This window comes from Folsomia candida, unplaced genomic scaffold (assembly GCF_002217175.1).
Source record: "Folsomia candida strain VU population unplaced genomic scaffold, ASM221717v1 Fcan01_Sc012, whole genome shotgun sequence".
In the NCBI taxonomy this organism is placed as follows: Eukaryota; Metazoa; Arthropoda; class Collembola; order Entomobryomorpha; family Isotomidae; genus Folsomia; species Folsomia candida.
In genome coordinates, this window is record NW_019091204.1 from 1,338,178 (window position 1) to 1,350,948 (window position 12,771).

General features: G+C 36.4%; 1 protein-coding gene across 1 annotated transcript; it reads right to left on the bottom strand.

Annotated features, from left to right (window-relative positions):
* Positions 1 to 134: 134 nt before the first annotated feature.
* On the bottom strand, positions 135 to 2,968 carry LOC110855260 (beta-lactamase-like protein 3). Its single transcript, XM_022103676.2, has 9 exons — positions 2,684 to 2,968; positions 2,159 to 2,470; positions 1,954 to 2,074; positions 1,740 to 1,882; positions 1,543 to 1,660; positions 1,341 to 1,473; positions 1,051 to 1,209; positions 772 to 960; positions 135 to 552 (listed from the first exon to the last, which is right to left on the bottom strand). Exons 1-9 carry the CDS (start codon positions 2,890 to 2,892, stop codon positions 245 to 247), a joined length of 1,692 nt encoding a protein of 563 aa, XP_021959368.1. The 5' UTR covers positions 2,893 to 2,968; the 3' UTR covers positions 135 to 244.
* Positions 2,969 to 12,771: the final 9,803 nt, after the last annotated feature.

Genomic DNA, 12,771 nt, shown 5'->3' on the forward strand with positions numbered 1-12,771 from the left:
AAATTTTACCACCGGATGTGATATGACCGGCCAGCGAGGACTTGTCACCGTTATAGCGTCGCATCAGCCCACCATTAAATAAATACGTAGAAATTTCTAAACATAGATTAATAAAAATATAAGCCTTTATCAAGTAAAGTATGTAGTTATATGAAACTTTAATTACAAGTCAAAAACAAGGTAAAAGTATTACATAGTTATAAATCACAGTCAAATTATTAATGCTAATCGTTAAATGTAAAACTTAGCAACTATCCGGCAACCACGGAGTAACCGGTAAATCTTCTAGTTTCTCCCCACGTTTAAAATCGTTCGACGATTTTTCTCCAAGCTCGAGGTATTCGAGAGTATCGATGTCCAAAAATCTAAGGGAGATGCCACCATATCCGATGCCGTAGGACCAGTAAACCATCCAAAGGTCGGAACCCCACTTGGACAGCATGAACGTGTTTGGCGCCACTTGGACCAGCCAACCCTCGGCGGATCGGCCATACTGCCAGTAAAGTTGAGGGACTCCTTCCGCATTTGTTCGGAAGGTGACGTTCATCTCGCCTGTAAAACGAAATGTGAGACAAAACGTTAGAAATTTCGTGGCAAAATTGTGACGCGTGAGTAGAAAAGCTGTCACCACGTGGTATGCAAATTTAATGCCATCAATTTATTAGGCGAAAAATGTAGCACTAAATTTTTGCACTTATTTTTTGAAAACGTGAGACAAGTAGTTATGCTAATTCTTCAAGTAGTTACTGAAATTGAAATTTAATTAATTACCGTTAAATCCACTCCCATAAGTACCCACTGCTTCCTCTGGGGTCATGTAGATTTCTACGTTCTGATTTTCCTTATCGGACGACTTTTCAAGTTCGCGCTGGTTATGTGTCACATAGGGCAAGTCGAGATTTGTGTCATTAACGGAATAAGAGGCGTCAGCAAGAGCTCGCTTTACTTTGTGGGGGGAACCTTCAAAGAAATATTATTTATGTAGCTTGTTAATTGACTAAATATTTCTTATTTTACTTAACCACTTAAATTTGAAAGTATGCAATTTACCCATAATAATATGAAAAATAGCGTTCGACATGCCTTCAGGATCTACAAGTCGTGCGGACCCACTTCTTGACGTGAATATGCCCAAGCCCAAGTTTGGGTACATGTAAAATGAAGAAATAAAGGGTGGAATATGTCCTCCGTGTCCGGTCCGCTCCCAACCTGTTAATTCAAATTACACTCTTAAAAATAATGTTACCCTTTTGATTTTTGGGTGACCCATTTTCAAAAATGCATGATTATTTTTAAGGGCAGTGCGGGAGATTCAAAATTTGTCAATCAAAATTATTTACCGTCATAATTCCCCATGTACATGCAGAGACCGTACGCCACACTGAGCCTCATTATTGCGTCGGGATCTTCAACATTTCTCGGGAAACCGGAGTAAATCGTGCTCACCGGTGTTGTCAGCCAGCCCATGACTTCCTGAAAATTTACGGATAAAGATGTTTGTATTCCGAAATTTTAATTTTTTGTTAAATTGTGTTAACTTACGGTGGGAACGACTTGGACATCTCCAACTTTGCCCTTGTTCAAGTGAAAAAGCATATATTTTGCCATGTCGTTGGCACTACTTAAAATTCCACCGCCACTCGGAATGGGTGCGATAGACCTTAAAATTATTTGTAAAATCCAACTTTTAAAATAATTTCAAAATTTCTAAAAAAACTGTGTAAATCCTTTACACTCACTTCAACAATTCCGAATTGCCCCTGAGAAATTCTCCCCCTTTCCAAATGTATGGAATGGCGCGTTGCATCATATTGTCGTGATCGTCACTCATCTTAATGACCGTAGTCCTCGTCATTCCAAGTTGACCCACGAATTCGCTCAGCTACAAAATAAATAAGGAAAAACTTAAAATTTTGAAATAAAAAAGTGTATCCAAATTTCCTAAATTCATACCAAATCTGCATAAGTCCTGTTCGCGATGTGCCCCAAAATATGTCCCGCCATTCCGATGAGTCCATTATTGTAGGAAAAATCTGACCGGAAGTTACATTCCTCTGGAGCGTAACGAAATCGACTGAGAAAAAAATTTATGTTTTAATTTCCCGCTCTGCTAGTCAACCTTTTCAATTAACCCCGCTCATTAAATGAAATAACTTACTTCACCATGTCCTCTGTCCCATTGAAAGCTTGGGAAAAGAGGCCCGAAATTTCCTCCTTGATGCACACCCTGTGCGCCAAGATATCCTTGAACGTCACCCTCTCCGACCTGAATCTGTCCCCCAAGGTAAAATTATACCCCGGCGCTAACTCCCGGATTGGCACGTCGAGCACCTTCTTCCCCAACGAGGGGTAAATCTCATGCAGTGTTTTCGCCACAAGTACAGCCGTGAAAGATTTGGTCGCAGAACCAATCGCGAATAACGTTTCCGGACCGGCGGGTAACTTATGCTCGACGTCACGGTCACCGTACCTGTTCAAAAATTGTGCTCATTCAAAATTCATTCAATTAAAAAAAATATTCATTAATTCTCCAGTAATACGAAATGAACAAATATTCACTCAAAAATGTTGAAAAAATTATTCACTCATTATTCCTGAATTTTATGAATAACGAATGAGTAAATAATTTGCTCGTCCTACATATATTAGGTCAAGGAATGATAACAGTTATGTCTAAACATACCCCGTATTGTATAATAAACTTCCATCCCGCTTTACGATGGATAGGGATTGCGCGGGAATTTTCTCTTTGTCCATTACTTCTAGAATTAACTGATCAATTTGTGCCTTCATTTCGGGCGGGATTACGTTCTGCGTAGTTGATGAAACGTTTCTCAAAAAAATACTGAAACAGAAAAGTCCCAAAATTAAAATTTTTGTAAATGTTTCCATTTTAAATAATTATTCAGAAATTTGCAAATTTATGAGACGACTTATTTAGCCGATGGAAAACTTGGGTATGATCAGGACCGATTTCTCAGTCTGCTTTATATTCCTCCTCCACAACCCGGATAACAATGAAAATAACTAATCCTTCTGTAAATAGATAAGTGTAAAGTCTGCTTAACTTACTTGTCAATTACAAAATGGAAAAAACACGGGATGTGACGTGACGAACTAATTGTGACGCAAAATTGAGATTCATAACTTAACTTGTTACTCGAGTGACTCACACAGTGTATCGTATGATCCTAATCCATGCAGATTATTTTCGCATATGTATTTTTCGCATTGCTTCACTTTTACCATGCATAAATAAATACGTTTACGGATCTTTTGTCCAGTTCAAGTGGGCATGAGTGAGGTACGCACAGTTTGATTCATCATTGTCCACAACATGCATACGTGACTTGTGTATGAAGATAAAGCGAGATTAATTACGGGAGACGTTAGGTACTGATTGTGTGTTAAGGTGTTGAGTAATAAATAAACAGGTAAGTAATTAATTGAATCATGTATGTTTGTTTGTTGTAGAAATAATGGATAAACTGGGGTTAAAAGACCGGTCCAATGTACATATCCTGATGCAATTAAGTAAATCTGTAGCATGTCAGACAAACCAGGCTGTGTGGATTAGGTGTGCTTTATTACGATTTAGTGTACCTAAAGTTTTGGCGATTTTGTTTACTCATCCATTAATGCGTACATGCAAGTATTGAATTATTTTTGTTTAAATGATAATGAACTTGGACAGATACGTATGTATGTACGTATGTGTGACCAACTACATTGAGTACTCCTTGTTTTAGACTTTCCATCCACCCAAAAGAGCTTTGGATCAAGCAAGTCCGACGTCGAAAAGAGGCGTCCAGGCACGACGTCCAAAAATTATGTTAGCCGAATTATCCTTTTATTTAACTCCAGCTTATTTTATTTTGACGTAGAAGTCATTCAATTACCAAAATTCTTGACACGAATTTAATAATTTGAACGCCAAAATAAAATAAACTGGAGTTAAATAATAGGATAATTCGGCTAACATAATTTTTGGACGTTGTGCCTGGACGCCTTTTTTCGACGTCGGACTTGCTTGATCCAAAGCTCTTTTGGGTGGATGGAAAGTCTAAAACGAATAGTATGTCATTATAATTGTGACTTATTGGTTAGATATACATATTTACATCCTCATAGATAAGTTGACCATTTTGAAAAGTAAATTCACTCTTAGCGATAAAATGAAGGAAACTGTACTAAATCTAGAGTAACGTTAACGTGATAAATAATTTAGATTAATATTTGGCTACTGTGTCGAACTTGAACGCAGGTTTCCCAATAACATATGCAGTTGAAGTTTGCGAAATATTTTGACTTTCCAAATTAAATAATTATTCCTCGATTGGAGAATGTAATTTTTTTTACTTCAAAACAATTAACTTCTAGATACAAATGAATACTTTTGTTAAGGATTTATGTTCGTACAAGTTGTTATAAATAAACCTTCAATCGATTTACTTATAATTGCAAATATGCATGATGAAGGGCATATACACACATATGTAAGCCCGACTTGAATTGCGGACCGTAAAAATTAAATGTAAGTAGTATCTATCTAACTTTGAAATATGAATATCTGATACAGGTTTGACATAAAGCTAACTTTTCTTAAAGTATTTTTCCAGATAAACGCATATTTACATGTTTATATTCTGGCTAAGTATTTTATTTGATTGTACATATTTCAGTATCGACCATACATAAATGTTACTCTCATAGAGTTGGGTATTTATGTAGAAAGATTTCCTCGTTTAAGGTTAGAGAAAACCCTGATATGGTTTGGCTGGGGTAAATTGGGACTAAATTTAACTGTTCCAACTCCAAGGAATTAATGAAGTACATGCTTTTGATTAATTTTTCGGCTTAAATTTTTAAGTTAAATTTTTAATAATTTTCCTTAAATTTTCCACCACGGAAAAGTTTTAACGCCGTATCGATTATCCATTTTCTTCGTTCAATTCTGGCCATGTTATCTCGGAGTAACTCACTCTACCTAAATATTCTGGTTACAGCGTGCATGGTATCACAACGTCTCCCAATCTTATTGGATAGTACAGTCAATAATGTCATGTATCCCGTTTTTACGTATGCAAAAGTAATTTAAGTAGCTAGATAAACAACAAGTCGATTCATCATGATATCGATTTCGGCAAAAATGTAACTTTTGTATGTTTCCTTTAAATTCTACCAAATCAGTTGCAAAGAAGAAAATATTTATTACTTACACACAATAACATTTGTGACATGGCGACCCCATTGGTATGGAAATCTTTGCAAAATTTCGCAACTGCATTTCACTACCTTTGGAAATGTCCTCTTCACTGGGACAAAATCAGTCAAAAACTCGTCCCCACCAAGTCACCAGGTTTATTGGTTCCTTGGATGACTGTAGTTTTCATTTTAATTCCGGTAATATTTGTCCATGGCGTTGTCATTATTTTTCTAAACATTTACGGAACAATTTCACTACGGCAAATTTGTTAGTTTGTGTCATTTTAACGATTCTACTCCTTCTCGGACTGACAGTTGAAATTATTTTGTATCAGCATACAAACCCTCTCGCGGGAGCTTTCCATTATTTGAAACATGTTTCAAACCTTGGACCAACAGGTAGATAAGGGGTGAAATTTCTTTGCATCAAAGAGAACGTCGAAATATTATGTCATCATATTAGTGAGTGGGTGGTTTAGGCCTTCCTATCTTTACTATGTTAAAATTGATGACGTAATATTTATATGGATGACCCCAAATTTAAATTATTTAGGTTAAGGATGTTCAAGTCATACCTAAGCATATCTACCTGTTCACCTTCAGTTATTCAAAACAAATGACTTAATTGTTCATTCGTTACCCAATAACTTCGTGAATAATTGGTGATTAATTTTTTTTCAAAATATTTGAATGAATGAATATTTATTCACTTGCTCATGAAGAACGAATGAGCTATCCTATTCTCTATTCATTTTTCATCTAAAAATCTAACCAAATAATGCGAATTTGGGAGAAATAAAACGAATAAAAATGAGTAATGAATTAATACTTGTGTTCTAATTTTGAATAAAGTAATAATGACTGACTATTTTTTCCCATGTTTATATTAAATGTTTTTTGAATATAGAAACATTTTTTGAAAATGAGTCTTTTATTTTTTCAGCATTTCACAACAAGATTGATCTGCTCGGAATTTTTTTGAACATAAACGTCGCAATATTTTCCCTCTATCCATTGTTCTTGTCCACACTTGTACTCTACTTCGAATTCGACCCGATCTACAACTTCGCCAAATTTGTAGTCCACCTCGACACAAATAGTTTGTTCGTTCGGATTTTTATATTTCCTCTACGACTGGTCCAGGTTCCACCTACCTTTCAAATCGCGCGCCTCTTCGCCTTATTGATTTGCATGATAACACTGTCCTCAATATTGTTCCTGGATGCAATCCATGAGTTAGACTTATGGGGATTTTTAGTCAAATTTTCCAGACGTAAGGCTGACCTCCTGATTAGAAGATATTTGCAATTAGCAGTAGCGCTGCAGCACGTGGCTGATTTTTTCGCCATGATTTCAGCCATTTTAATGATGTTGGGTCTAGTTTTGTGCGTGCTGTTTAATTTCATGTCCGTCAAACTGTATGGCCTTATACCGATGCCACTTTACCTCTTTTTTCCCTCGGTAACCGTGCTAATTCCGCTTATTATCGACACTTTGTTACCTTTTGGTATTCGAATAAATGAAACGTCGGTTAGATTCAGGGTAAAATGTTGGAGAAATTTGAAGGATTCGTGCGACCGAAAGTATCTCCGGAGAAGACTAAGCGCTATCAGGCCGTTATGTTTTGACTGTGGGGTTCTAGGATTCACCTTTTTGAAATTTACGAAATCAATGCAAATTTGGTTTTATGAGCAGATTTTGAGTTACACGATTACAGCTCTGTTGTCAGATGGCGGGATAGAGGAGGGGTAAGCATACAGACCATACCTGTGCAGCTTCACTCAATTTGCCTAAATTGAAGCTTCATTCACGATGAAGGAGTGAAGGAGAGTGAAGCTGAGTGAGGGAGTTGAAAACTTGGATCGAGTGAGTGAAGGTGAGTGAGGGAGGCCCAAATCAGAAATGAGTGGAATGAAGGGTGAAGGAGATGAAGGCTTCATCTCCTTCACGTCTCTCACTCCTTCTCTTCCGGGGAAGAAGGGTGAAGGAATATAGGGTAGATAATTAGTTTACATACTTAAATAAGCGTCGCAATATTAATATAGTACCGTCTCATATTACCACGTGCAATTTTCATCGTGCCCCAGTCTAATCTCACGTTGCACCAACCGAGTCTCACGTTGCCCCAACCCAGTCTCACATTGCCCCAGCCCAGTCTCACATTGCCCCAGTCGAATCTCACATTGCCCCAGTGCAGCCTCACCTTACCCCACTAGATGGCGCCAAAATATATTAATTATGATGACACCAGGGACTGAATTGAAAGAACGAAAGAGTGAAGGAAGTACATAGATCAGTGATGAGTGAGGGGATTGAGTGACGTGAAGCGAATGAGGGAGTGAAGGGAGTGAAGGAGTGAGATTCATTATTCATCAGTGAGTGAAGCCTCACTCAGCCTTCCTTCACGCGAGTGAGGGGAGTGAAGGGCAATTTGCCTCGAGGTGGAAATGAGTGAAGTTGAGTGAAGTGAGATTCACTTGCACAGGTATGATACAGACATACATACGTGGTGGGGGAAGGTTTTGGGACATGCGGGGATTTTTGTAACGTGGGAAAAGAGGGCGCCAGGATCAGAGTATGCAAAAAGGCGCCTTTTTGGGAAAAAATTCATGCCTTTTTGCCGTTTTGCCCGTTTCAATGCCGAATTGCCTTTTTGCGTGCCTTTTTGCCCATTTGATGCCTTTTTGCCTTTTTCCGTATGTTTACATTGGGCATTGCCTGAACCATTTTGCAAATTTCACTATGGACGAGAAAGTGAGATAACGGTGTAATTGGGTTTACATTTCGGTTTTCTAAATCGTTACCAACCTTACGATTCTACATAACTACTCCACAACATTATTTCCTTACGCACTCATGCTAATTGCGAGTATTTGTGAATAATTGTACACCTGTCCAAATCATTTGCCTGTACAAATCCTGTGACCTGTGAAATATTACAACTAATGACTAACAAATCATGGGATCGTATTATCACATTGCCCCGATTTTACCAAAAAGGCAAAAAGGCATTTCGGGCAATCGGGCATGGCCAAAATTCACGTGCCTAATAGGCAAAAAGGCATTTTAGGCACGGCATGCCTTTTTGCCCTTGCACACTCTGGCCAGGATATGTATGACTTTCATCCCTGGTCGTTTTCCTCTGCTATCGGACAGCAATTTCAATTACGCCTGGTGATTCATCAAAATTTGAAGGGTCATCTGACAAAACGATGGTATGAAGTGTAACCCTACGATTTGGTTAAAATGTTAAAATTATGTGATCCAAGTCAATACAATAAACGTTCGTTAAGGCAGTTTTTGCGATGGTTGGAGTTTGTCAAAACATTTGAGGTTAAAATTGAAAAAGTACGATTTTTAGATTCGAAAGGAATTTGAGTGGGGTTTGTTTCCTCCGCTTATTAAAAACCGAACCATTTTTCAGCCTTGACCTTAAATATTTTGATAAATTCCAACCATCGCACAAACTGCCTCTTGAGCCAGTTGTTGACTAACGAACGTTTCAAAAAACGTTGGTTGGTTAACACATAATTGGACCACATAATTCCAAAATTTCACCCGAATTGGAGGGTTAAACTTTTCATCATCGCGTTGTAAGTTGCAGTGAATGCATTGAAAGGACTGCGTGAATTACACCTACATACATATTCTCCCAACTTACTTCACCATGTCCTCCGTCCCATTAAACGCTGGGGAAAATAGGCCCGAATAGGAACCGGATATGTAACCCGGATGTAAATATGTAACCGTTCGATTCATTGTTCATCACTACATGGATGCATATTTGACTTATGAAAATAAGCAGAGATTAATTACTGCAGACTAGAGGTACTGATTAATACCTAATCTTACCCTTTTGAAGAAATAAATTAACCCTAAATTCTAGATTAATTAAACTATACTAGATTCAAAATAAGGTAAATAAACTTCATAAGTAATTTCAGACTAATATCTATCTACTGTCTCGAGTCGAGCTTCAGTTTTCTAATTAGAACGATTGAACTTTGCAAAATATTTTCATTTTCCGCAGTAAATAATTTATACAATGTTATTTTATTCCAGGATCGAGATATATCTAAATAGATATATTTAGAATTCCAATTCTTTAGCTAGGCTTCTAAATAATGAAATTATTAATGTATACAAAAATATTCTTGTAAAAAAAGTATTCATATATGTATGATTACTTTTTTAAGGATTAGCTTATGTTTGTACATAAAACTTTCAATATAAACCCTCAATCAATTTATAATTGCAAATGTACATATGTAAATACCGTAGTTTATGTATAGATGTGTATGTAGATACATATTTACATATACATACATACAATGGTGCAGAATTTTGTTTTATTTTGTTTCAGTATCAACCTATCAAAGTTTACCTGGGGTAGTATGTATAACCATGTCTTCATATCGGATCGTATGTATGTACATTGAAATATCAAAAATAGGTTCCAGTTTCATGTAAATATGCAAAATGAATTTAAGTAGCTACCTAATAGATTAATCATGTCATCGATTTTACCTTAAATCTAATTTTTCTGCGTCTTCTTCATTTCCCAGTTGATAGCAAAGAAAGCAACATTCGTATTTATATAACATTGTTTAACTATTTCTAACATGGCGACCCCACTGGTATGGAAATCTTTGCAAAATTTTGCAACTGCACTACATGTGGACATGTCCCCTTGACTGGGAGAAAGCAAGTCAAAAACTTGTCTCCAACACGTCACCATTTTTACTGGTTACTTGGATCATCGCAGTTTTCATCCTAACTCCTGCGATACTTATGCTTGGCGTGGGCATAATGTTGCTCAACATTTATGGAACAATTTCACTCCCGCTGACAACTTTGTTACTTTGTATAATTTTAACCATTTTCCTCCTAATCAGGGTGACAACGGAATTTATTTTTTACCAGCATGCGAACGATGTCGCGGTAGTTTTCCATTATTTGAAACATCTTTCAAACCTTCGACGGACAGGTAAGACATGACAAACTAATTTGTTAGCACACCTGTTCACATTCATTTATGTAGGATGAATACATTACTCATTTAGTAAATTCATGAATTAGTAAGCTTTCAAAATTTTAAAATGAATAAATGATTTTATTTGTTTTTCATAGTATGGTTATTTGATAATGAAATATGAGATATCGATCAAAACACGAATTTGAGACAAAAACAACGAATACAAAAATTAATACTTTAGAATAACTATTAAGTAAATATTTGTTGCCAAATTTTGAATAATGGATGAATTCTTTTTTCAATTTTTATTTTGGATGTATTGAAAACAAAGCTATTTTATTTTTCCAGTATCCCAACACAAAATTGATGTACTCGGAGTTTTTTTGAACATTAATGTCGTCCTCTTTTCTTTATATCCATTCTTCTTGTCCACCTTCATAATCTACTTTGGATTCGACCCGGTCTACAACTTTGCGAAATATGTGGTCCTTCTCGACACAAACAATTTCCTTTGGCTCGTCGCCATCTTTCCCATACGTCTTATCCAAGTTCCACCCACCTTTCAAATCGCGCGCCTTTTCGCCTTGATGATTTGCATGGTATCCTTGTCCGCAATACTTTTCCTCGATGCAATCCATGAATTAGACTTGTGGGGATTTTCTAGACGCCGGGCAGACTTACTGATTAGAAGATATCAACATTTAGCAGTCGCGCTTCAACACGTGACTGAATTTTTCGCAACGATTTCAGCCGTACTTATGATGTTGGGGCTAGTTTTGAGCGTGTTGTTTAATTTCATGTCGGTCAAACTTTATGGCCTTATACCGATGCCGCTTTGCCTCTTTTTTCCATCGGTGGCTGTCCTGATTCCGTTCATGTTCGATACCTTGCTCCCATTTGGTATTCGGATAAACGAAACTTCAGTTGAATTGGGGGTAAAATGGTGGAGAAGTTTGGGGGTTTTGGGCGACCGGAAATATCTCCGGAAGAAACTAAGGGCTATAAGGCCGTTATGCTGTAACTGTGGTGTGGTAGGATTCATCTTTTTCAAATTTACAAACTCCATAAAGATTTGGTTCTACGAGCAGATATGTAGTTACACAATTACAGCTCTGCTATCAGATAGCGGGATGGAGTCGGGGTAAGCATAAGTGGAAAGCTTGGGGGACTTACCGTCATGTGAGAAACAAGGAGGGTAGGATATTTTTTCTAGATTTATCGTAATCTGTTTTTCCCCTACATAAGCTGCCAATGACGAGTTCTTCAAAATTTGGGGGGTCATCTGTCTGAGAACTATAGTATTTTTTCCGGATTATTTTTCGCTATGATACATTTATTGTGAGCGCATTTCTTTAATTTTCATTTCAAATGGATGGTGAAATACAGGCGGATATGTCTTGTTATGAACAATAAATGTGCTTAAGCTCAAAAAGTAATAAATATAATTTGCAAAAACCAAACAAGCTGGAGCGTATAGGTATAGTTGAACGAGTAAGGGAATTCGAGGAATTAATCATAATCGAATACCATTCGTTTTTATTTATTCTAAGAAAAAGTCATTGAAATCATATTTATAATATTAGATCCTACTGAAATTTGTAGTCTGAAACTGTTTTTTTGTGCAATATCCCAGAATTCTTTTATTATCATTGCATACACATTACACAAATTACACATCAGGAAAGCTGACTACAAAGGAGTCGTACATTAAAAAATCCCTAAGTTAGGGGATTCAACACCGGTTTTTCAAAACCGGAAAAACCGGAGAAAAACCGGTTTTCGGTCAAACCGAAAACCGGTTTTGGCATTTCTAAAAACCGGTTTTTGGTCAAAATTTTAAATTTTTAAACGCTTGCATTTTTCGAATTTTGACGCCATTTGACAAAATTGATAACATTCATGCTTGAAATTAAGGCCTGGAATTATTTTTAAAAACTATTTAATAATTTTTAACAGAAGTTTGCTAGTTCTTTGGATTAACGCAATTTTAAAAGTTGTAAAAACAATCAACAAATTTAAAAGCAATGAATTTGAAAAACTACATAAATTATTAGCAGGTGTTCGTATTCAACTGCGATAACGGCTTTTTAACTCCTTTAACTTTTTAAGGGATTCCGTATTTCATTCATAAATTAATACCGGGAACTTCACATTCCTAGTTGCATAAATTATTTTTTCGAATAAACTTCGAACGTGGTTCTAACCTACATAGAAACACGTGCAAAAATCTGAAGTTATAGCATTTTAATAGCTTTAATTTATGGCTGAAAATTGTATGAATGTGTATTTTTAAAAGTCATACATGTACATATGTATGTATGTATGTGCGGTCCGACTTGTGCAAAATTCTATGTTGTCCATGATTGGACACAAATTTCTCCCGTCAAAATCCAGTGCAAATTTTACAATAAGGTTGTTCGTGTAGGCATACGCCAAAAATGTGTAACCTTGCAAATGGAAAAAATCTTAAAGATGACACACTAGTCTCTTTTTTGTATCTCATTTCCTATAGGAAATTATTACATCTAGAGGTAGATAGTGCTTTCCTATAATTTTTATAATAAAACTAGGCTTCGGTTACATATTTACAA